Here is a 27,010-nt window from a genome sequence, read left to right on the forward strand (position 1 = left end):
AACAATTTCACAAATGTTGTGCAAAAAATATACATGATCCTTTTTTAATTTACAAGAGTTTAGGTATCATAAAATAGCTTGTGCCAATTATATATCGTTTAACCTATTATGTGAGCTTCTTTATTACTTTAAATTAAAATCAATAGTAAAAGATACCTATTATTTCATTCCACAATGAGCAACCAAATTATGAGAATTTTTTAAAGAGAGATAAAAAAAGTTGGTTGTAGCTGTTATACAGCAATTTTTCATCGTCGCCACGTTAGACGGGTTTAAATAAAGTCACGAAGCAGTTTTACTATAAAAATTATAGTCGTGTGTACCCGTTTCAGAATAGTATTTTCTTATTAAGCATGCGTCTGTTTTTGCAAACTTTTCAATTTTTTGACCCAACTATTAAACAAGCAATTATTGTACCCCGTCAGGATGTAGTTTCAATATTATAATTTTTAAATAAAATTGAAATAACATGGCCATTATATATTTTAAGATGCCTCTAAACAAATAATTGAGTAAATAATTGTACACGACAGACTTCTGAATGACCCTTCTAGGTTTGGTCTTGCAAACTTTGCAATGAAACATAGATTTTGTAAAATTTGTGAAAATATTTATAATCCAGTTATTTTATTTATTTAAAAACCACAAATTAAGTAAGCGAATAAAGTGAAACTTTTAAAAAACTATACATAATACGCAATAAATAATAACAACTAAATATATATGCAGTTTGTGATTGTTTGTAGGTTATCACATCTTCTGGTTCTTTCGTTTGATATACAAGATGTTGTAAACCACTTCTGTAAAGCTTCAAATATCATAATAAATGACAAATGAAATAACTATAGATAAGATCATTTTGCAAAAAAAAAGGAGGACTTGATATCATGGAAAATGATAAACACTGGAGAGTGTTTTAAACAGTAAGCATAGCTGTTACTTCAATTTAAACTTAAAACGTACTTTTATGTATTGCAGATGCAAAAGGAATTATTTTATAGTGTTAAAAATATGTAAGGTTTAATTTATAAATGATTCCTGAAAAACTAAGTTAGTTTTAGAATTATTGCGCCTAATAGCCTAGGCCAAGTGCTGTCGCTACTGGGAAGCCTTCATTTCACAGACGAGAGAGCCACACCCGAAGTTCCCCGAAGTTCATGCTCGCTTTTTTTTTCCATTCTATATAATTGTATAAACCAAAAGGCATTAAATTTTGCGGTCGATTAGGATAGGTTAGCTAAATTATAAATACTTTAAAACATTGTTGATGGTTGGTTACATTAGGTAAGTATAGCTACATTAAAAATACTGTAAAATCACTTTATGGTTGCTTGGCAAATAACCTTTTTAATATGTAGCTATCCAGGGCTAGGAAACCGTTTACATGATTTCACAGTATCTTTAATGTAGCCATCCTAACCAAATCAACCGTCCACAATGTTTTAAAGTATTTATAATGCAGCTAACCTAATCTTTTACAATGAACAAAAAAAAGAACCGAAGATGCACGATCGGGCGATTGGCTCTCTCGTCTGTGAAAAGAAGGCTTACCACCGCTGGCTAGTACAGTATGAGTAGAGCTGTGGCAGTGTGTGGTTGTTCCAGAGGAGGAGGCGCTACTGACGCGCTAGCCTGCCCGGGCCTCGAGACTAGAGCGAGGGGTGTCGTGGAGACACGGTGAGGGACGCGCGCCAGTAGGCCACAGGACGCCACAGTCGGAGCCAGAGTCCCGGGAACAGTAGCAGCAGCTCCGAGCGAGTGGGCGCCGAGCCAACTGCCCCCGGGCTGCCGACACCACGTGGCAGCCAGGCGTCACCGCACGCTACAAGATCTCATCATTGCTAACAAATTGGTTGTCTGTAAAGTCGGTTAACGGACGATAGTTTAACGTGACAACGTCATAACAAAACATGGATGAAATTATTGCATACTTTTATGAATAAAATTGAATCATTTTTATTTTAATAATAAAAGAATAAATACTTGAAATTATACTAGTAATCAGATTTTTAAAATGCAAGAGTAATTAACCTTTTTTTTTTGTTGCCGAAATTGTTGTTGTAATAAGCAATGAAAACCACTTTAACTTTTCACTTCACTTTATAAACAGTCGACGAAACAGTTCACGTGTAGATGACTTGTAATTAATTTTAAATACTGGCGTTTAGCTATTAAGTTTAAATATAATTATGAACCAGTTTTCATATAAATAAACTGTAATAAAATATCTATCATCAATTTTATGAATCATCATAATTTTTTAGTCAATTGTAACATAACCTATTATTACTGCACTCGCCGACAGCGTAACGGAACACAGCGTAACGGAACAATGAGCGTAACGGAACAATGAGCGTAACGGGACACAGCGCAAAGGGACACAGCGCAACGAAACAATGTGCGTAACGGGACACTTTTTCGTGCGTGTAGCCGGCGTTCATCCATTTATTAAACGTTGTCACGTCAAAATTAAATTTCCATTTTCCTGAAAATTTGTCTTGCAAATGATTACCTATGTTATTGTTAGTGTCGTGTTTGGCGCCATAGACATTTTCCTTTGTATCATAGTGTCGTTGAGCATGTACATAAATGAAATTAAAAATTTAATAAAAATCTTTATATTGTAAATATGTAAATAAGTATATGTTAGTTGTCAAATATGATTTCAAATAACTCGAAAAAAATATGTGAACGAGTATTTCAGTATTCGCCAGTGATGTGTAACATCTAAATTCGGTAACGAACAAATTCACGTGTGCTCACTAATGTTGCAAATGTACTTATAATACCAAAATCGGACACGTTATTTAATGTGTAATTCTCTACATAAAAAAACCCTTTCGGCACAGCCTAAAGGCATGGGTAGATTTTGAAGTACACATTTCTTCTGCAAATGTTTTGAAATCTATACTAATATTATAAAGCTGAAGAGTTTGTTTGAACGCGCTATTCTCAGGAACCACTGGTCCGATTTGAAAAATTATTTCAGTGTTGCATAGTACATTTATCGAGGAAGGCTATAGGATATATTATATTATCAATAACATTAGGGATCCTTAATAAAAGTCCAATTTAGAATCAAATGCGTTGGAGGGGATTAGATACAACATGCAGTACACGTACGAAGTGTGTGTTGACAATGTCGCAGGCGCTAGAAGTTTATTTCCTATTGCCTATTAACATTGTTGCCACGCACTAGATGCCTTATCATTCTTAATTTTCCCATACAAGTAAAAAACACCCGTGTGATATTAACAACGAAACAATCAGTACCCTCATAAGAGTTCAATTAGTATGTAAATACTTTTTATCACTTTAAATCACAAACCTAAACTATTGTTTTTTTTCTCTCTCTGTGTTTAATTTGTTTTTTTATTGCCCTTTTTTCAAGTATATATATTTTACAGACTTGAAACTTCACAGTAATGTTCCTTATGTTACGCAGGATGACATTTTCCGAAAATTAGATCCCATGGGTGGTTAAAACCAGGCAACAGTGGGTACTTTGTCTGCATGAGAACAGGATTTTGCATTGTTCATGCCTTCTGCGTCTCCATGGCAACGGGCATCGCACGGCAGTGGCGTACCCACAAGGAGGGGCATGTATAATGAGCGGCGCAAGAGTGATCTGCCTGTAGACTGCCGTAGCGAAGTATGGGTACATCAGTTGTACGTTGCGTGCACGAGTCGGGAAACCATCGGTGCTATTCATTTTCTCTCCGGTACATTATACAGCATTGTAATAAATTTTCACTGAAATTTTTATTTACCATTACTGTAAATGGGAGAGGTGGCTTAATTTTTTTCCATTAGTATAGCCGTGCGAAGCCGGGTCGGGCAACTAGTATTGTACTCCTGGAACATTTTAAGAACTTAATGTATATAATATTCTATGTGTTCTCCGATAGATAAAACATTTTCTCATATTACATGAGATGAAAATATTTTGAATGATTTTAATTCAATTCATGCAGCATTGAATAGCTTAGAACTCATTTCATATTATGGCTAATAAGGTAGGTATGCAGAATAGTTTAACTATAAATACTATTTCTCATCCCTTGCACGAATACGTGGTCATATCAAAATTTTCTTTCGACGAAGGATATGCAGATGGTTTAGTATAAATTCGATCTACTTTGATACTAGGGAATTTTTGGATACATATTTTGTTTTAAATTTTAACCCCTGTTTTTATGAGAATAGTTCGTATCATCAAAAATTGTTTCAGCTAAAAGATTTAGATAGAGTTTAGGAATTTTTACAATTAATCATAACGTATTTGATTTTATATATAAACTGTAATACCCTTCTTTTTCTTTATAACCCTTGTTATTTACACCCATTGCAGTAACAATTTGTTAACTAAAAATTTACTTTACACAATATTTTTACATAGTTAAACAAAAATAAGAATGGGTTCGATAGTGTATATGGTAGGGAAGTTTTATTTATTTATTTCAACCCCAGATTTTTTCAATCCCTTGCAACAATGGTTTGTATTATCAAGAATAGTTTCAGACAAAAGTTTGGGTCACAATTATAATATTTAAAAACAATGTGAACGGTTGTGATGGTAAACCTACTAAGAGAGTTTTTTTTAACCTCTATTTTTCCACCCTCCGCAACAATGGTTGTTTGTATCAAAAATTGTTTCAGACAAAACTTTAGGTAATAATTCTCAGATTTACAAACAACCTGACCGGATTTCACGGTGTGCTTACTAGGGTAGATATGCATTAATTTTTTTATTTTCATCCCTTCCTTCTCATCCACCGGTTAAACGTTTCTACAAACGTTTTAGGTAATATTTATCAGATTTTAAAATAATTTTAACGGATTTGATAGTGTGCCTACTAGAGGAGTTATGAAATTTTTTAAATATAGGCTTCATTTCTTTTAAAACTCCTTGTAGCGATGATTCGTCTTATCAAAACTTGTTTCAAACAAAAGTTTTAGATTAAAATTCTGAGAATTACAAACAGTTTGATCGGATTCGATGGTGTGCTCACTAAGAGAGTTTTATTTTTTTCAGTTACACTCCTGTTTTATTATCTACTTGCTGCAATTGTTTGTTTTATCAAAAAAAGTTTGACAAAATATCGAGGAAAAAAATTACGCGATTTACAAAAATATTTGAACAGAAGGAATATTAGTATTTTTTTAAATACTACCCTTGTTTTTTATCACCTTGCTGCAATGGTTCGTTTAATCAAAAATTGTTTTAGATAAAGTTTTAGATAAATATTGTGCAATTTAAAAACAATTTGATCGGTTTCCATAGTGCGCCTACAAAGGAAGTTATGATTTTTTTTTGTTCTTCAACCCTTGCTTTTCCCACTACTTTCAGTTATTGTTGGTCGTATCAAAACTTTATTTCGACAAATGTTTTTGGTATTACTCACAATAGTTATAATTCGTTCAAACATGTGTGACATTTGTCATGTTATGGGAGTTATAGCTATTTTTCTGTGTTTCAAAAACCTTCCCCATTTCTAATCCTTTAGTCGGATCTTGCCGATTAACTAACTCGACCAAGATTTATACTCATTTATTTTATGTAACAGTTTGAAAGTGATTTGTGAAATTTCGTCAGTTATCGTGTACATTAAAAAGTGATAATATATAGTAGTGTACAAATGGGCGCTCTGGCTACTGGTTCCGGTGTGTGGTATTGGTGTTGGTGTCCGCCATCTTGGATTGTAACGTCATGGCGGCCATCTTAGTTGAACTTGACCTGTGACCTTGAATATCAAAATTTGGCAAAAAAATTCCTCTAAATTCGCAAAACTTGCCATGTTATAGGAAAACAAATCCGTCAAAAATTCCCAAAAATCAAAGTTAAAAATTTCCCTATTTCGTTAGAAAATTCCCACTTTGAGGGGAAAATTTTAGTCCTCAAAAATGTCAAAGTCTTTGAAAGTCCTCAAAGAGGCTTAATTCATTATCTACAAGCCTCCAGTAAACCTCTGAGAACATTCGACCTAGGCCAATAGTATCTCACGGCCGCCATTGAGGATTATGACGTCACCGTTCCATTAAATATCCATTATTATTTGCGGAAAAAATAAGAATAATTTAATCAAAAAAATTTAATTAATAAAACATTTAATAAAAATTACATTTCGCCATCCTGGATTACGACGTCACGTCCAACATCTTAAAATTCCATAATTGTTATCAAGAAATGCGGAATTATTTAAAATTGAATAAGAAATATTTAAATAAAATATTATAAATTTTTGAATTTAAAAAAAGGGATTTACGTTATGGAATCTGTGTTTGGACCCGATGAGAGCAAAAAAAAAAAGTGACGGTCATTCCTCCATGGAAGCCATCGACAGACTGACCTCCCACCACTTATACCAATGCATATTTTACGCCGGCCAATATGACATCACATCCACCATCTTGTATCCGACATATCGTTTTTGTCCTTCTGGAGGCCGGAATTTTGGATTATGATATTACGTACACCATCTGGTTTTCGTCTGCTGAATACCTCCATATTAGAATCCCGCAGCTCGTAGTTCTGATACTGTCGCCGGTCCAGGGTGTTTGCTTTTCCCTGATACGCATATGTCTTACCTGAATCCCGTGGCATCTTGTAGTCAAGTGAGCATTAGGATTCAGTCTCATCTCATTGTGAGGGACTGGTACTTCTTAGGTATACTGTTTCAAAACACAATATTTATATGTTAAAAAATGTTTCTTTTTTACTGTAGACTACCTACTACCGTTTTGTAAAAAAAAACTATTTAATATGTAAATATAGTTCATTATCAATCAGTTGGGAGCAGTTTCGAAAGACAAGTAGTTAAAATATACCTAAGAAGCCTAACGTCATGATCTCCAACTGAGAAATGTTGGACCACAGTTTTTCTTTCCCACAGTGTATCTCCATCAAGAGGTAACTGTTCCACTTCCCACAGACAGCTCTTGCATCACTGCGATGACGACACACGCCGACCTGCAATGGTGCCGTTTATCGCTCACTGTGTTGCTCTGAACACCACAGCCCTGAGTGCTGTACAAGAGTGAGGCAGCAGGCGGCATGCCTCATGGCCTGGCCTCGGAGACCGGCTGCCTAACACTGTTTCCTGTGCCTCACGTGAGCCTCACAGCCCAGAGTGCTGTACAAGAGTGAGGCAGCAGGCGGCATGCCTCAAGGTGAGGCCTCGGAGACCGGCTGCCTAACACTGTTTCCTGTGCCTCACGTGAGCCTCACAGCCCAGAGTGCTGTACAAGAGTGAGGCAGCAGGCGGCATGCCTCAAGGTGAGGCCTCGGAGACCGGCTGCCTAACACTGTTTCCTGTGCCTCACGTGAGCCTCGCAGCCCCGAGTGCTGTACAAGAGTGAGGCAGCAGGCGGCATGCCTCATGGCCTGGCCTCGGAGACCGGCTGCCTAACACTGTTTCCTGTGCCTCACGTGAGCCTCACAGCCCAGAGTGCTGTACAAGAGTGAGGCAGCAGGCGGCATGCCTCAAGGTGAGGCCTCGGAGACCGACTGCCTAACACTGTTTCCTGTGCCTCACGTGAGCACCAGGGTCTTCCTGGGCTGTTTCATACTTCGTGCGATATACACACTTCAACTGAATAACGTGCTCACTTATCTAAAAAATACGGGTAGTTTAACACTTATTTCAAACTTTTTTTTTTCCTTTTTAATTTTTAGGGTCAATGTCAAATGTAATGAACATAATAAGTATTAATGGTGTAAATGTTTTTTTTTTTTTTAAGTTTTAAGATTGAAACTTTAAAAGGGATTTTTTTAAATGGATTATTAATATTATACGCTTCCATGCAACGTTTAGTCAGTTCTCTGCTTTTATGAGAGCAGAATCATTCATTTTCAGGGCAGTTTCTCAGGCTATAATCTTAGTTGAATGTCATTTTGCATTTTGATTATTATAATAAAATCATGTGGTACAAAAATGGAAAAGTTTTATGTAACTGCATTAAATAAAATTGGATATCGACTTCTTTTGAGGTACACAATGTCTTAAAACTTGTTTTTATTGTCTCCGTTTAAACTAAAAAAACAATGAATGAACTTCAGCATATTATTTGTATTGAAAACCGGCCACACTAGTAAGCTGATGATTCCATTTTAGGCTAATATATAATGTGAATTAATGTCTTAATTTTCGTTTACGCTTAGGAATTTATTTTGAATGGAATATATAAAAATTATTTAAAACGTAGTTAACTATGGAAATATTGATATTAATTCAAATTAGTAGTTTACAATTTACTTAATTAATAACTTCGCTGACGCTTTACGGCGCAATGTATTTGATGCAGAGATTTCTAGTTTTGAGTTGACTCGCGGACTCGTGTGTACGGAACTCTGTGATGAGGGATCGTCGCCGCACTTTAAGGCTTGTGGAGTTTTCGCAAGCAACTGCTAATGCCAAAAAAATGAATATGCAAAGAAACCGTAATTTATGTTAACCTGTTGTAATTTAAGGCGAAATTAACACCTTGTTGATGATCTCCCCTGGCATGTTGCGGGTGCGACAGGGCCACGAATATAATCTACAAACTACTGTATTAAGTACGGCCTTAAAGCTGTTTAGGTACTTTTAAGTAAATTCGGGTACCATCTCACTGAAAGGGTTAGGAAAATACAAATTATTATTTTTAAAATAACCATAAAATGTAATACAAATAAAAGATAATGTAACAGAAGAAAATATCAACTTTAAAATGGAAACATGGTGTATTTTGCCAAATTTTTAATTCACACATTAATAGCGTGAAAAACAGCGAAGTTTGGTATTGTTACGAGTGGGTAAAACGGTTTCATATGGCTAGGTAAATTAATTATTTAGTGTTTTATTTGCTAATCATGTTTACATTACTACTTAAAATATCGCACTTAAAAATGTCTGTTCACAAATCACTAAGTATCTGCCCAGTCCACAGTTGGCACTTCTCACCATGCTTTTTTTATTTCCTCCTGAGCTGCCACCAATTATCTTCACATTTTTCCTGACTTCTCTTCATTTCTTCTTGATATGCCACAAGTTCATTACGCATATCTTACTGACCCCTCTTCGTGTCATCGATTTTATTCTTAATGGCATTTTTAATCTTTTCTTTGGCAGTTCTTCATTTCACTCTACATTTTATTCTTCATCTCTTCTTGGCTATAATAATTTTAGAATTTTGATAAAACCTAATTTTCAACATGATACCAATAATGTAAGTAATGCTAAAATGTTTTTATTTCTGTAAAAATTTGGCAATGTCAATAAATAATTATTTTAATTGATAATGTTTAAAATTTTTGATACTGGCACAGTTGATTAAAATTGCGACAGATTAAAAAAAACGGGGTTTCATTAGAACTACAAAACATATTATATACCAGCTAATAATCCGCTGCTTCGCTTCCACAATTTCTCAGTATTGCTATATCTTACCATTAAATAAATGTTATGTGATTAATTTCAAACATTTTTGCTGAATAAAGAGACAAAATATATTGTCAGATGCATAAATTATTTATTTCATACCATAACTATTTAAGAATGATATTTTTGGAGTAGTTATGCGAAGGGTCCCTTTTTTAATTTAAGATTAACTATCTGATTATAAAAATTCTGTTTCTGCGTGTTCGAAGATAAATTTTACCTTATACATTTTACACTTCCTTCCTTTTAATTTCATTAAAATAAATTCTTAAACTCACACCTAAATTATTTAAACAAAGTTTATACTTTGAACCTTTTATTTACCATTGTTAGAGATATTCTTAGAATATTAAATAATTTTACCTAATTACAAATACCTCCCATTATTTAAGGATACTTGATACAATCACATATTTATTTGAAATATAAAATACAGATATAAAATTTATTATAAAACATACTAGTGGACTCTAAGTTTACTTAGTATTACCTAAACAAAATCCCAAATATTTTACCCCTCACCTCTTTTCCCACAGGGATGCCAATGTCAAAATTAAGAACTTAGTAAATATGGCAATATCCATTAACGAATCAAAAACCCAACTCAACCATTTCCTATATTTTAACAGCATACGTGAACTCCAAAACAATTACACGGGCAACAAGAAAAATACATTTGGTGCCTATGATTATGGAACTGATTTTAGCTATATTTGAGGCGCTGAATCTATAGATGAAATTAGTTTTTTATATCAGCTCTATTTTTTGAGATAAGTGTGAAAAAAGAAGTAAACCGCCTGCTTGACTCAAGCCACTTCCTCACAGGGACACCCCAGGCTGGGAATCCCATCCTTCATTTCAACGCTTCAACTAAATATGAGGTCAGTTTGTGTGTTTTAGCCATACAGGATAGATCGAATTTGATAAAAAATGAATTCCAGTAGAAGAAGTTGTGTAAATCATCCTGATGTGTTTTGCTACATATGCGGAGAATACACATTAAAAGATAACAGAAAGACTGTTAGTGACCCTGTCAAGAGAGCTTATCATGGATACTTTGGTGTTAAGCTCGGTGATCAGGATAAATCCTTGGCAACGCATCAGATTTGTTAAACTTGTACAGAACATTTACACCAGTGGACTAGCGGGAAAAGAAGTTTTTTAATTCGGCGAACCGATGGTTTGAAGAGAATCCAAAAACCACATCGATGATTGTTATTTATATCTAGTAAATATTACTGGAATCAATGGAAACAACCGTAATAATTGGACTCATCCAGATTTAGTCCCTACAAGACGCCTGGTCCCTCATTCAGAGGAAGTACTGATCCTAGCATTTCACCAGCTTCCAAAGCTTTCTGAGGATGACTGTTGTCCTCATAACCACCCTTCTGATCCTAATGAAGGTGACTGATTATGAGGGGATGTCAACAATTCCTCAACGTTTCAACCAGGATGAGTTTAATGACCTCTTCAGAGATCTTAACCAGTCAAAAAAAGCTTCTGAAATTCTGGCTTCCAATTTGAAGGAAAATAATATACTGGAACAAGGAACTAAAATTTATTTTTACCGTACAAGAGAAAAGGTTCTGCTACCATTCTTCTCTCAAGAAGAAAATCTTGTATTATGTCACGATATTAGATGACTCCTGGAAAAAATGAGTCTTCCCGAAATTTTTTTATTTTATTGATAGCTCAAAGCGAAGCTTAAAATGTATTCTTCAACACAATGGGAACAAATGTGGTTCAATACCAATTGCTCACTCAACGACAATGATAGCACTTTAGCTTTGGTCTAGGAGAAGATAAGATATCGTGAACATGAATGGGTGATTTTTGTGGGCTTAAAAATTGTAAACTTACTCCCCGGACAGCATAGTGGCCAAACAAAAAATATCTTTGTTTTTTGTGTTTCTGGGACAACAGGGACAAAACACATCACTTGATTATACAAGCGTTTCCTAAGAGAGAATACAATTGGTCTTTGGGGAAAAAAAGTTATTAACGAACCCTTAGTTGAACGTGATAAAATCATCTTTCCTTCACTGCATATCCCTATGGGCTTTATAAAGCAGTTTGTAAAGGCTCTTGATAAGGACGGATCACACTTTGCATGTATAGGGGGAAAATCCCTCAATATAGTAAAGAAAAAAATTAAAGTAGGAATATTTAACGGCATATACTTATATAAGAAAATTCATTAATAACTAAGTCATCGTAAATTCCATGAGTGAGGCTGAGCGAAATCCTGGACTTTATTTCTTGCACTTGTTGGACATTTTCTGGGCCAACGAAAAGCAGAAAACCATGTTAAAATGGTATAAGATATGCTTAAAAATGTCAAATCCCTTGGGTGCAACATGAGTATTAATGTTCACTATTTACCCAGCCACCTAGACCGTTTCCCTGAAAATTTAGGAGACAGCAGTGAGTAGCAAGGTGAAAAATTTCATCAATATATTAAAATTATGGAGGACCGCTACCAAGGAAAATGGGATACGCAAATGATGGCAGCTTATTGCTGAAGTTTAAAAAGGGACTATTCCAATATATATTCAATAAGTTCACGAAAAAGAAGCTTTCAAATTGTTGAGTGACTAGTTAGTTTCATCGATGACTTTATATTATCTTTATATATAATATTGTTACGAACGTGAGCAGGGCCGCGGCGCGCCAGGATTGGAGCTGGCTGGCGGCCCAGCACAGACACTGACGTCATGTGGCCGCTGCAACTAAGACGTGCCGCGCGCGCCTGGTGGATTACAAGTGTCGTCGCTTCCCCCTGCTTCCCTCCGCTCCCCGCGCGGCGCTCTGTCTCGGCGCCGCGTTATCTGACACCTCGCAGCTGGGGAGTTCCGCGAGCTACCGACGTCTTTCTCGATAAATCTGGCGTCGGGTCGGCGCGGAATGACGCGACTGGCTCCAGCCGCGCTCGTGTATTCCAGAAGTGACGCCTGGGCCTATATAAGCCCAGGACGCCGGCCTCCGAGGGCAGTTCGCAGTTGGGAGTTTTCCCGTGGCAGAGTTTCCGGGTCGATAGTGCCCTGGGTGCGGCGGAGTGGCGAAGTCCCTGGACGAAGGTTCTAGGGCGGAGAGTTGAATTCCAGTGCGATAGTCCGGGCGATAGTGTCGCGGGTGCGGCTAGAGTCCCGAGCGAAGTTTCGAGCGAAGGGTCGAGCGGATTCTCGGCGAAGGGAAGTGCGACGACGGCGGCGGAGTGCGGCGGCGGAGTCCCGCGACGGAGACCCACGAGGGGTGCTGCGGCGAGAGTTGCGCCAGAGGTGCGGCCCAGCGAGGTGTGTGGTGTGTAAGAACCGAGTGACTGGGGAAGCAACATTTTTAAGTGTAATTGATTATTAGGAATTTTTAGAAGATTATTTGTTAGTGATGTAAATATTGGCAATCAATAAAACTGTGTAGTAAAGTATTTAATTGGGCTATCAATTTACGAACCCATTAGTTTTGCCACGGCGAATTATTAATTTAATGTTAATAATTCGTAACAATATTTTTCGTGTATACTAATAATATTTGTATAATATAATTATATCTTTGTTTTTTAATAATAAGAATTTCATTTTTAATTTTTAGATTTGTTTCATGGATATAACCTAAAAGAACGTAAAACGTAGATTTCAATGAAACGTTATAACTAAGGAATTTGACTTCCTAGGCAAAAAATTTGCCATATTTAAATTCAGGGAACCAAATGCATGTGAAATCAGCTCCAAATATACAAGAACCAAAGCTATTGTTGACCTGTGGTATAATAAACTTATATTTATATCGAGTTAAAATTAATTTTGCCAATAATGATTTAATAGGTACCATAACATTTTTTTTTTTTTAAATAATATTAGTACATGTTTCAACTTAACTGGTGATATTTCGGAAAATGTCGAATAATGGAAGGTAGATTAAGACACGTTTATTAAACATTTCCTATTCTTAAATAATATATAATCAAAATACAACATTTTTAATGTTAAAAAACTATTTTCAAAATTTCACCTGTAAAAAAAGTAGAACTTCAGCATACAGATGCTGCGTATCTGTAAATAATACCACAAAACTTACATTCTGCTTGATTAGCTTCAAAGTTTCACGGCCTTTAGGGTGAAAGAACTTTACATAATTAATTATTTACATTATATATACTAAGTTTCTTGTATGCATTTTTGCTATGGAGCTAAGAAATTTTTATGATAAAAACTAACTTACTACCTTTTCACGCCCTTAAAAGACGAAATTCAGAAACAACTCAAAAAATACAATTCGTAACTCTATGTGCTTGTTGTTCATTCTTAATTTCTAATCATTAGATTTAGTAAATTAGAAAATTTGCATTTTTTCTTTACTCCGAACGTTACCACTTTACACCTCTTAGGGGATGTATCTTGCAATTAATTAAATTAATAAATTTTAGTTTATTATTTTTCCTACTTAATTCTCATAAAACACCATTAGTTTTGAGATACGATTTTTAAAATAAATGAAAAATTACCCCATTACACCCCTTTAGAAGACGAATTTTTATAAACGCAAATAATAAGCAATACGTAACTATAGATGCATTATATTTTTAGTATCTTACTTGTAGTTCTAATTGAAATGAAAATATTCCTTTATTTTAAATCACACCTACCATTTTTAACAAAATCGAGTTTGAATAAAGCAAAATGGTATAACAGTAGTTGGTAGTTTTTGTATGTGTATTATTAGCACCCAATTATTTTAATTGTTTTTGATTAAATTCGAAGTTTAAATCATTTATCTTAAAACCATATTCACCCCTTTTCCACAATCTATAACTAAAAAATCATAAAATGATAAAATTTTAGTTGGTAATTTTCGTATGTATTATTATTGGTAGACTAAATATTTTACTATGCGTAATAATTTAATTCGGGGATATGACTTTTATCAAAATAATTTAAAAATAATTGTTTTCATATATTACGGGTTGAATTTCACAAAATGTAAAAATTGTGGTTAGTAGTTTTAGGTTTATTTTGGTAGATTGATGCTCGAATAAACAGACCAACATACTTACAAACAGACAAACAGACAACATTTTAAAAACATAATATTTGGGTTTTCGCTAATGTAAATAGCCATTTAAAATAGTTTTTTTTTTTCCATAATTTCATGTGCCTCGAACAGTTTTATTATTAGTATAGATGTAGTTGGAAATTTTTATTGAATATTTTCAATGTGATTTAAAAAAAACAATTATAAAACGAAATTTGTATTTAATATTCAAGACTAATATATACTACATTATTTATTTAAGTATATTGACAAATAAAATAAATAAGTAAACGTTTGTTATGTTACATTATGCACAACACAACTTATATAAATATCGACTAATAAGCGAGAAAATTTTTTTATCAATTTTCTAATGAATCAGCGGAAGCGGTGAGGAACTCGGAAGTGTTTATATGGTCGTGAAACTACCCAGGATTCCGTCCAGGTCGAGTGGGAACTCAGCGAGCATTTCCTGATGTTACGTGACGTAAACTGTAGCAGTCGTTCTCTTCCTGTTGCGGCGCGCGCCCGGCCGAACTACGTGATTTCTACCAGCCGTGGCTGCTGATGCAGACTTTCCAAGCCAGCCCCGTCTCACAGTCGCTCGTGGGATCCAGCTGCACTCAGGGGTTTACCATGTTCACATCCTATGAGCTTGACATTTCTTCAGTATTTCCATTTTTAATTCTTAATCTGGCTTATAAAAATACAGAGATATTATTTTCCATTAAATTTTTTGACGTGACAACGTCTAATAAATCGATGAACGCCGGCTGCACGCACGAAAAAGTGTCCCGTTACGCACATGGTCCCGTTACGCTCATTGTACGCTTGCGCCGCATCTATCTCTCTTCCACTCGATTGGAACAACCATCGATTTGACTTTTTCGAGGCACATTAAACTTGAAACACTCCCATTCGTTTCCTACTTTTCCTATCATCGTCCTATCCTTAACAGAATAACACAGATTGGATGAAGTTAAATAGCAAACATGTATAAAAGTTATAGTTAAATTATCTCTTCGTTAAAGTTATAAATATATTTGAATAAATGAGTGCAAATAAAAGTAAATTTATCAATTAAATTGTAGATTTAATTTCACTCCTTTGTATTCATACAAAATAGTAATAATTCAATAAAATGATTCAATTTTATTCATAAAAGTATGCAATCATTTCATCATTGTTTTGTTATGACGTTGTCACGTTAAACTATTGTCCGCAAACCGACTTTACAGACAACCAATTTTTTAATTCTTAATCTGGTTTATAAAAATACAGAGATATTATTTTCCAGGACATGTTTTTAAACTTAAAACTGTAGTTAAATTAAGTAATCATTTTCCAAGTGAGTTAACCGTTTAATTCACACAGTTAATCTTGTATTTTTAGTTCTTGATAATTAAGTGATTGTTTTTTTGAAACTCTGTTATTTTCTCCGCGGATGGATTCTAAGAATCTCTAAACCGTGCAAGCACTGTCGGAGCAAGGGCATTAGCTGATCCGTTTTATAAAAATGTATATTTTGACCTGTATTCACTTTGTTTGAATATAAAATGCTTTCTATCATCATCATCAATGATTAATATATATATAGACTGTTCCCATTGCGGTTCTAAAACCTGAGAGAGAATGGCAGCGACCATTCGCGTAACTGATATCACTGAAAGGAAATGTCTGGCAGTTTCTGCTCGCATTGCTGCTCTGCATGAGCGAGATAGGCAGTGACTGCTCGCATTACTGTTATCACTGATGAACACTGGCAGTGACTGTTCCATTGCGGTTCTCTCTGACCAATAATAGTGTTACTGAGAGTATTTATGTTCTTCCTGACCGAGTCTACTCGCATTACTGTTATACTTCAACACGAGTGGAAATGATTGGTCTCACTGATGTTCTACTTGACCGTGAATGGCATTCACTGTTGGCATTTCTGTAATACCTGAACAAGACGGGCAGTGAGTGCTCGCTTTGCTGATATAAATGAACGAGACTGGCAGTGACTGCTCGTATGACAGTTATGCCTGATCAAGACTGAGTGTAACTGCTCACATACCTGCTCTATTTGAACAATACTATCAATAACGGCTCGATTTACTGTTATTGCTGATCAAGACTGGCAGGACTGCTCGCATTGCTGCTCTACATGACCAAGACTTACAGTGACTGTTCACATGCTGCTCTACATGAACGAGACTGGCAATGACTGCTATCATAGTGTTCTTGCTGAGCAAGACTGGCAGTGACTGCTCGCATTGTTGCTCTACATGACCGAGACTGGTAAGACTGCTCGCATGAATGTTCTACCTGAACAAGACTGACAGTGACAGCTCAAATTACTACTCTACATGACCAAGAGTAGCTCTGTCCACTCTCATTTTTGTTCTTACTGTAAATATTGGCAGTGGTTGCTTCAATTACTGTTCTCTCTGATACTGGCAAAGAACTGTTCTTATTACTGTTGTAATTGAACAAGACTGATAGTGAGTTTACTTTTATGGTTCTCCCAGTCGATACTGAAGTTACCAACACTGCTGTTCTACCTGAATGAGACTAACATTGACTGCTAGCATTGCTGTTCTAACCTATTAATACTGATAGAGACTGTTAATATTGCGGTTATACCTGACCGAGATTGACAGGACTGTTCGCATTACTGATATCACTGAAATTGTGTGGCAGTTACTGCTGGCATTGCTGTTCTTCATGACCGATAATGACAGTGAAAGTTCGCATTATTGTTATCACTAAACAAGACTGGCAGTGACAGCTCCATTGTGGTTCTTCCTGATCGATACTAGAGTAGACTGCTTTCATTGCTGTTCTTCCTGATCGAGTCTGGCAGCAACTACTCACTTTAGTGTTAGACTTAAACCAGACTGGAAAATATTGGTCTCATTTCTGTTCTACCTGACTAATATTGGCAAATACCGTTCTCATTACTGTTATACTTGAAAAATACTGATAGGGAGTATACTTCACCCAGTACGATACTGATTCTGAATTCGCACATTGCTGTTAGGCCTATACAAGAACAAGACTTGTAGCAACTGCTCGCAGTGAACGATACTGACAGTTACTGTTCGCGTTACAGTTATATATGAACAAGACTGGTAGTGAGTTATCCATTGTGGTTATTATTGACTGATACTGGTATTGACTTCTCGCATTGCTGTTCTCCCTGACCGTTTCGGGAAGCGACTACTTGCATTACAGTTATAACTGAACAAGACTGGCAGTGACTGCTCCGTTTCGGTTCTCCCTGGCCTATACAAAACATGACTGCTCAGTTGCTATTCTCCTTGACCGAGACTGGTTGTGACTGCTATATTGTGTTCTACCTGACAGACTGAAATTGACTGCTAGAATTGATGTTCTCCCTGACCGACACTGGTTGTGACTGCTGTATTGTGTTCTACCTGAAAGAATGAAATTGACTGCTAGAATTGATGTTCTCACTGACAAATATTGGTAGAGAATCCTCGCAATGCTGTTCTCACTGACTGAGAATGGAAATTAGTAGTATATAAATGTTCCTCCTGGCTCAGGATCCAGTGTGTGGTGTGTGGTATCTCGGGCCACCATTTGGGATTTTGACATCATGGTGGCTAGTTTTATGAACTTGATCTTTGAACTTTTGCTTAAAAGGTTACCAAACATTCGCCCAAATTTACTTTTTATTCAACTTAACTTCACCCAAAATTTGCCAAAGTTAACTTAAAATTTAAAAGGCAAATTTAAATATTTTTTACCAAAATGATCTCCAATGTAAAACAAACAAGAATTTAAAAAATTTTGCTTTTCGAGGGATAAATTCCGTTTTGAGTGAAAAATATCACATTATATCCCCCATAATTCTTGGAAGGCTTCAGGTCAGTAAACCGCTGGGGAAATTTAACCTTAACTTTTGACCTTGACTGTGGTGGCCATATTGTATGACTTTCCACCCGGAGGCCTCTTGGATTCCGCCAATTAAAACTCCAAACATTCCAACATCTTGGATTTTAGGACTTTCCAACATTTAGTTTTAAAACATTTGGAATTATATCATGACGTCCGTAAATTAAAAAATGGTAAATATCAAATCAAAAAAATTTAAAAAAAATTAAAATTAATATAAAGTATTTTTATAATATGATTAAAATTTTTGTAAAAGAACCCACTTCTTAGTGTACCTTGAAGTCCTTCATTCGCATTCCGTGATGGCAGAAAGAAATAACCGTATCTCCAAAGAGGTATTATGTCAACCTGTACGGTGGCCATCATAGAGAAGCCATCTTGTTTTCATCTGCATAGTGTTTGCTGCCACAATGTTGGTTTATATATTTATCCTCTATAGCACGGCTGTATAGACAGGTCTGGCCACTTAACTTCATTCTCCGTCGGCCCAGTGAAGCTCGCGACAACTGTGAACTCACAGCGCTAGTAGCCGGTGTCCCCTTCATCAACATTGCATTAAATTAGAGTTTCACATAAAACAAGTTATATTTTCTGAAAAATTGTTTCGTTTTAAAAGCCGGGTAAATTTTAGGGGCTTTAATTTATTTGGAAGCTTTGTAGATTTGAATACATAGCAAAAACTCGAAACTTTGCCGCAATTGTTATTTTTTTTAAATCTTACAAAGAAATTATTTATAGACATATTTTTTCTCCAATTGTTCAGTCAGCGGCGTGGTAAAGTGGTGACATGCATGGGCTTATAATTAGTGAGCTCGGGTTGGATACCCGCCAGGGTAATTATTTTTTTACATTTTCATTTCAATATTTTTTTCGTAAAATTAAACTATTAATTACAGGAATTATATATGTTTAAACAGTTTTATTACATAATTAGGTGAGATTTTGAATAAAATAAAGATTTACAAAAATTCTAGCAAGTAATTATCTACTCCACTTTTTATTTACTATCAGAAGAAACATTACATTTTTTTCTATGTTACAATAAATTAATACATTTAACTGTATGAATATATATTGAATTTTTTATATAACGTTAGGTTTTTCCATTTTACAATAAAATAATATTTCTTCGGGTAGTAAATAAAAAGCAGAGTAGATTATTACTTGCAAGAATTTACGTAAATATTTATTTCATTGAAAATTTCACCTGATTATGTAATATAACTGTCTACACATATTTAATTTCTGTAATTAAAGGTTTAATTTTGCGAGAAATATTAAAATGAATTTAAAAAAAAAAAGGTTTCCTAGCGGGTACCTTACCCGAGCCCGCAGATCATCAGCTCATGCATGTTACCACTACACCACGCCGCTGACAAAACAATTGAAGAAAAAATAGTATCTTCGTTAGATTAAAACTTTAAATAACACTTGCGGCAAAGCTACAAATTATTGCTATGTATTAAAACCCTAAACATTTTCCAAATAAGTTGAAAACCCTAAACTTTACCCGACGTTTAAAACGAAACAGATTTTTTAAAAAATATACTTAATTTAATCCAATATTAAGAAGGGGACACCTACTACTAGCGCTGTTAGTTCGCAGGCCGCCTCGAGCTTCACTGAGCCGGCGAGACACGCCCAGGCAAAGGATAGGAAGTTGACGGACCTGTCTGTATGACCGTGCTTGAGAGTGCAGGATTGTGAATCGCCATATCGTCAGCTGTCGCATCACGCTATTGTCGGCCTTCTTAGCTGCTATATCGAAAATCTGTCTGTTTTAATAAACTAGAAAATCGGGAAAAAATATTTACAAGCCTTAATAATATTTAATTATAAACATATCGATTTATTCATGTTCTCGTTTCCATCATTAGTTTTTGAAGAAACTAATTTTCTCATAAAACATGTACTTAATTTAGCATGACAAAATATCCCGAAAGCTGCTTCAATTTACGATATAAAAAAAAGGTTTTTCAGAAACAAGGATTGAACTGGGGACAAAAAAACAATCAAATTAATCAATCTTTTAATAAGTAAATTTCCAAATTTCTAGGTTGAAGATTACAGGTTTTCTGTAGGACAGCCAAATTTGCCGATTTTATTGCATATAATATGACAGCTGACGATTTGGCGATTAACACTATAGCGAGTAAAAAAGTAAAGCATTATGGTGGCAGCGAACAAAACCGTACGGAAACAAGATAGAGACTCCAAGATGACCACCATATCGTCATACTGTTTAACATAATTAATTTGTTGGAATTAGTGTTGTTAGTGTGTTATTAACCACTGGCAGTAACTGCTACAAGTGGTTCTTTCTAACCAAGACTAACAGATACTTCTCTCCATTCTGTTCTCCCTGATCGAAACTAGCAGGGAATGCTGTCATTGTTGTCTTACTGTTTTTTGTGTGTAATATTATTGAAAACTAGATACATAAAATCAAAAAGTTTAACATTTGAAATAAATGTTTTTCAAAAAATGTTATTGTGACTTACTCTTCTGTAAAATTCAATGATTTATTAAAATAATAACCAAGTTCAATGCTGTTTTTATACCCTCAGCCAGAGCAGGAGATTTGATAACATACCATAACCTAAACCCTGTTTTCTAGTGTTCACAGACGGTTTGTTTTTGCCTGATGATGGGAGCAGGCACCAGTTACCGAAACGTAACAATTGTTTAGTCATAGAAATTTTAAATGTTTTTGTCCACGCTGTAGTCATTATCTATGTCGTGCATATTTTGTGCTGAGTATGATACCTATGATCTTCTCTCCATCACTATTGACCGGAGTTATTACTATTTTTTTTATTCACTGTTTTCGTTACCAACTGTCTCGTCTTTGTCAGTATGCTGGGTTCACATATTCTGTCAATTTTTTTACCAACTTACTACCACGGCAATCACTATGTTTTCTAAACATGTATCAATCATTTGACATCCACTGATATTGTGGGATTTCAGTGTGATGACGTATTCATGTTTGTTCTATTCCTGAGTTTTTAACCTGAAATCAGCGAAAAAACCAGCCATGTCCAAAATATTATTTTAAATATTAACAATAAAACACAATGTGATCTGCTGCTAAACAAATGCATTAATGGGTTCTCCTTTGGAGTCACGATTTAGTGTAGGAACTTCTGTATAGTGAAGGGGAATCTGTGTGTTCTTCTGTGCATGCACGCAGTTGGTGTGTTTTCTGCTTTGCTGACAGTAAGACTAAGTGTATTCGGTTCTGCAGACAAACAGACTGTTTAGAACCTGCTGTGCAGACAAGCAGACTTAATGTGTTCTGTTGTATAGACAAGTAGACTGTGTTCTCCTGTGTAAGCAATTGGACTGAGTGTGTTCTGTCATGGTGACAATCAGAGTGTTTGAAATGTGCAGACAAGCAGACTGAGAGTGTTATGCTGCGCAAAAGTGCGGACCGTGTTCTGCGCTGCATACAAAAACACTGTCTGAGGAACCTGACGTGAAATAAAGCCAAATTTATTTATTCTACTGTGAAGACAAATACACATAGAGTAGGATAAGCAAAGCAGATAAGCAGACTGAGTAAATAATACGGTGTAGATAAGCAGATTGTGTTTATTTTTTGTGCAGAAAAGCAGACAGAGTTTATTCTGTTCTGCAAACATGCATACCTAATGTGTAATCAAGACATGTTTCTATTATTTTGTACATGCAAGTAAATTGATAGTAAATCAGCTATACAGAAAACCAGACTGATGTAGTATGGTGTGTAGACAAGAGATAAGCCGACTGTGTGTATTTTGCATTTTAGAGATTCAGACATATTTTTCTGTATAGACAAGCATACTAACCGTATTCTGCTGTGTAGACAAGTAGACAGTGTATTATGCAGTGCAGGCAAGCAGACTGAGTAAATTATGCTGTTCAGAATGTGCTGAGTGTATTCTGATTTGTAGACAAGCAGACTTGGTGTGTTCTGGAGTGTAGACAAGCATATTTGGTGTGTTATGGTGTTTTTCTGATGTGTAGAGCAGATTGAGTTTATTCTGCTGTCTAGACAAGCAGACTGAGTTTATTCTGCTGTGTAGGAAAGCAGACTAAGTGTATTATGCTGTGTAGACAAGCAGGCTGAGTTTATTCTACTGTGTAGATAAGCGGACTGAATTAATTCTGCTGTATAGGAAAGCAGCCAGTGATGCCTGCTTGCAGTGAAGCAGACAGTGTATTCTGCCGTGCTGATGTGCAGACAGACAGATGGAGTGTATGTTCTACTGTCGGGAAGATCACAGCTGGCCTGACACAGCCTCGAAGACAGGACCGGCGCTAAGAAGCCCCCGGCACGAAGCCTCTCGCTAGCTGGCGCGACACTCTCGCATTAACTGCAGTCTGTTTCACAGGACTAACTGCGTCACAAGTAGGTCGGAGAAACTCAAAGGAAATCCCTTTTGTAGCTTGTGAAACGAAACGTGCTTTTGTTTCTTCATGGAATTTCATCTTAACTTGAAACTTGGGCGCGTCTCGAGTGCTCAAAATACGTGTAGAGGTACAAACTAAAGAATAAGCACTCCAATAAAAGAGTGCACTTAACATGAATCATGAAGCAACAACAAGTATTAGCACTGCTTCTGTGTACACTACATCCATGCTGCACTTATGTCATGCCACATTAGCTTGTCATTTAATAAAGTTGGCCAAACATACGAATTTGTACAGAAGGTTCATAAAACTTACAAAAAACAATTGGTAATGGAGCGTTATATTGCACTTACGAAGACCAAATTAAGTAAGCCGATTTGTCACAAAATTGCATTTTCTGGATTCCTTGGAACCTTCTTTTCCAATTTAATGGGACTTTAGAGGCAGCTTAAGCTTATGGTCAACTTTATTTACTCGTCTGGAGATAAGGCATTCACACAAGTCAAACTATATTAATTATAGAACAATTTTCACCAAAACATAAACGAAAACGTATACAAAAACAATAAAAATTATCCGAAAACTTTTTTCCTTCTCCATTTGTCCACAAAACTAAACTATATAACCCTAAAAAACTATTGAAATTACTATAAAAATATCTAATTTGTTGAAAGTTGTTTGCAGTGACTGTGTAACATACTTTTCATTTGAGAAAAAATTTCTCTTTCGGCACATACTACAGGGTGTTTTGAAAGCCTGCAGTTGGTGTGTGAACTGCTCTGCTAGCAATAAGACTAAGTGTATTCTGTTCTGCATACGAACAGCCTGTTTGGAACTTGTTGCGCAGACAAGTCGACTGTGTTCTCCTAAAAATTCTATAAAATTCAGGACCATTTTAAGAACTTGATGTACATATCATAATATGATCATATTATGTGCTCTCCAATATTCAAAAATTATATATTAAATATTTTCTTATATTCAAAAGCAGCGAAAATGTTCCCAATTTTTTAACTCAATGTTTTTAATAGCTTAGAAAGATTTACATATTATGGCTCCTAAGGTAGTAATGCATTTTTGGCCTTCAAAAGTCAATTTTCATCCCTTGCACGTGGTCGTATAAAAATTTGCTTTGGACCAATGTTGAAGTTAATGTTAAGATGGTTTATAATATGCATTCCAAAGACTAATAATGAAGGTTGAACTCATTTTTTTTTATTCCAACCACTGTTTTTTACAGTAATAGTTCATCTCATAAAAAACTGGTTCAGACAAATGTTTTAGAAAAGATTAAGAATTGTTTCAATAAATGTAAACTGATTTTAATAGTATACCTAATTAAAAGGTTATGATATTTTTTGTCTTTTAATCCTCGTTATTTTCACTTATTGTAGTAATGGTTGGTCGTATGAAAAAGCATTTCGCACGCACGTTGAAGATAATATTTTAAGGTTTCACAGTGCGGAGGTTTAATTTACTAGTTTATTATTCCAAACCCAGTTTTTTTAACTCCTTGCAGTGATGGTTTGTCTTATCAAAAATAGTTTCAGGCAAAGTTTAAAGATGAAATATTAGAAGATTAACCATTAACTTTTCTAGATTTTATAGTCTCTCAAATACGGGAAGTATGATTTTTTTGCCATTTAATCCCGGTTTATTTCACCCTTTGAGTACATAATAACTTTTACCGACAAAAGTTTTAGACAATTTTTAAGAGGTTTATAAACTATTTGAACGATTTGATACAAAGGTAGTTATGACCATTTCTATCCTATCCTTTCAGCCCTTGCAGTAATGCATAATGGTTCGTCGTATAAAAAAAATATTTCGGATAAAAGTTGCAAATAATATGTTATGGTTTTTCAGTAAATAAGAACGGATTTAATAATGTATATGGTGCGTAAATTATGATTCTTTTCCTCTCCTTGATTTTTTTTAACCACTTTCAGCAATAGTTCTCCATATGAAAAATTATTCCTGACAAAAGTTTTAGATAAATATTATAATATTTACTAACAGTTTGAACGTATTCGGTCTTGTACTTACTAAGGGAAATATTAATTTTTTGTCGTCCAACCCTTGGTTATATCCATCGTTGGTATCAACAATTTATTTGGACAAAGGTTTTTGGTATTACTCCCACGAGTTAAAATACGCTTAACCGGATGTGATATTTTTTCATGTTATAGCGGTTTTCCTGTTTTCAAAAAAAAATCCACTTCTACAGCTTTGGTGGGATTATGTCCATATATGAACTCGACGGCGATTTTATATTACCTACCATATTTTATGGATCGGTTCGGAAGTGATTTGTTCAAAATGATGTCCATAAAAATGTGATATATATACATAAAAGTCAACGGATTTCCTCGAAATCTACCTAAGAAAATATTTAAAGGTGAAGTCTGTTTTAAATGTAAAACTAAAATAAAAGTTAAATTCAGTGATTTGTATTAAAAAAAAAACCAATTCGTAGATTGAATTTTGCGTTAAAATTTAAAAAATTTAAAATAATATCAGAGTTGTTTTTAAATGATTATGTTGTTTTCATCCATTTATTTTGTAAATAGATTTAACCCATTATAATTGAAAACCGCAAATAAACATTTTAGGATCATTAACCAAAACAATATAAAATAATAGATCATGACAAATTTTGGAGATACTTGTAACCTTAATGTATACTATTGATAATGTATGTTGGTTAATTAATGAAAGAATCATTAAACGTTCGTTTAACTAAGATGTTGAAATACAATGACATTAAATATATAAAAATTTATTCAAATAAATATTTTCTTTTTCTTTGTGTTAACTAATTAATTTATAATGTAGTATATATGTACTCAGATTTAATCAGAATGCCAAATATATACGATCCTAATAACAAAATTTTTCTAAACAAGAATATTTTTCTCAGTGTTAAAATTATGAACGAAAAAATACACTATACGTTTTTAAAGATAATAAATTAGTGCTTATTTAGTTACATAATAAAAGGTCAATTTATTATTATTTACTTTTAAGTAGACTTTTCATCACAGTAACAATGATTCATTTTGAAAACACAGAGAATAGTGGAGTGCGAAATTACGCTGTAACGCCTCTTATAAATTGTGTGTTACGGTAGATATTGTGTAGCAAAATAAAATAGTACTGCATAAAATATGTCTCAGATAATCTAATAGTAGATAAAATGGATACTGATTTGAAATTAGATAATCATCCTGATGACATAAAATTATAAATATTTAGTAATGTAACCGTAAATAGATCGATAAACTTCAAATTTTTGCAATTTAATAGTGATAATTTTTAACGTGGACGAATTATTTACTAAAACAACGAAGTAACGAACTAATAAAAAGATTATTTTTTACAGTTGAATTGTCACTTTATTTCAAGAATATTAAAATAGAAATTTTTTGGAGGCCCACGAATTATAATTTACTGAAAAAGAACCAAAATAAACAAACGTTTACACAAAAAATTTTTAGTGGATCAAAAAGGCAATAAACCATTTTTTACTTACTTTTCTCTTTAATTACCCAGAAATATTGTTGAAAAATCTGTAAATTGTAAAATTAATGTAAAACAAAAAAAATGTGATGTAAACAGAATTTTTTTAAAAACAATTGTGGGAATTCTTCACAAATTTCACTCTAAAAATGGTTTCAATATTTCTCCGATGTTGTAATCTAGCTTTGTCAGAATCTGAGACCTTACTGCAGATATCCTAGTCAACGCAATTCAAACATTAACTTTGCTTTCACAAGACTTTAAGAACCGCAAACTGTATTCTGCACCAAGTGTAGCGTACATAATGATAATAAGAACGTGAGCGTGGTTGAAGAAACCAAACATCGTGGCTGAAGCAGGGTTGTGGCTGTGGCCAGACCCACCTGCACGGGCGGCTGCATGCTGTGGTGGTGCTGCGGTGGTGCTGCGGTGGTGCTGTGGTGCTGTGGTGCTGCTGTGGTGCTGCTGAGACGCTGCGGAGCTGTACACACGCACTGGACGTCGCGGAGAAAGTGACGCCTCCGCAGTGACCCAGTCTCTTATACGTGCGCAGTTTCCCCTCCACGCAGGCCCATACCTTGCCGCGAGCATGCCACTCCAGCTCTCGCCAGCAAGACACAGCTCACACCAGAGGTAGCGCACAGGCCAGACTGGACACAGCTCACACCAGAGGTAGCGCACAGGCCAGACTGGAGACAGCTCACACCAAAGGTAGCGCACAGGCCAGACTGGACACAGCTCACACC

The 27,010-nt window shown here is 35.0% G+C and overlaps 1 protein-coding gene across 1 annotated transcript in view; it reads right to left on the reverse strand.

Moving 5' to 3' along the window:
• LOC134542562 (uncharacterized) overlaps positions 1-26,775 on the reverse strand; it is a 44,701-nt gene extending 17,926 nt beyond the window's left edge. Inside the window, exon 1 of the mRNA XM_063386926.1 lies at positions 26,648-26,775. Coding sequence (XP_063242996.1) covers positions 26,648-26,665 — 18 coding nt within the window. The 5' untranslated portion in view covers positions 26,666-26,775. The remainder of the gene's footprint in view (positions 1-26,647) is intronic.
• Positions 26,776-27,010: the final 235 nt, after the last annotated feature.

The sequence above is a fragment of the Bacillus rossius genome, assembly GCF_032445375.1.
Source record: "Bacillus rossius redtenbacheri isolate Brsri chromosome 9 unlocalized genomic scaffold, Brsri_v3 Brsri_v3_scf9_1, whole genome shotgun sequence".
Classification (NCBI taxonomy): Eukaryota; Metazoa; Arthropoda; class Insecta; order Phasmatodea; family Bacillidae; genus Bacillus; species Bacillus rossius.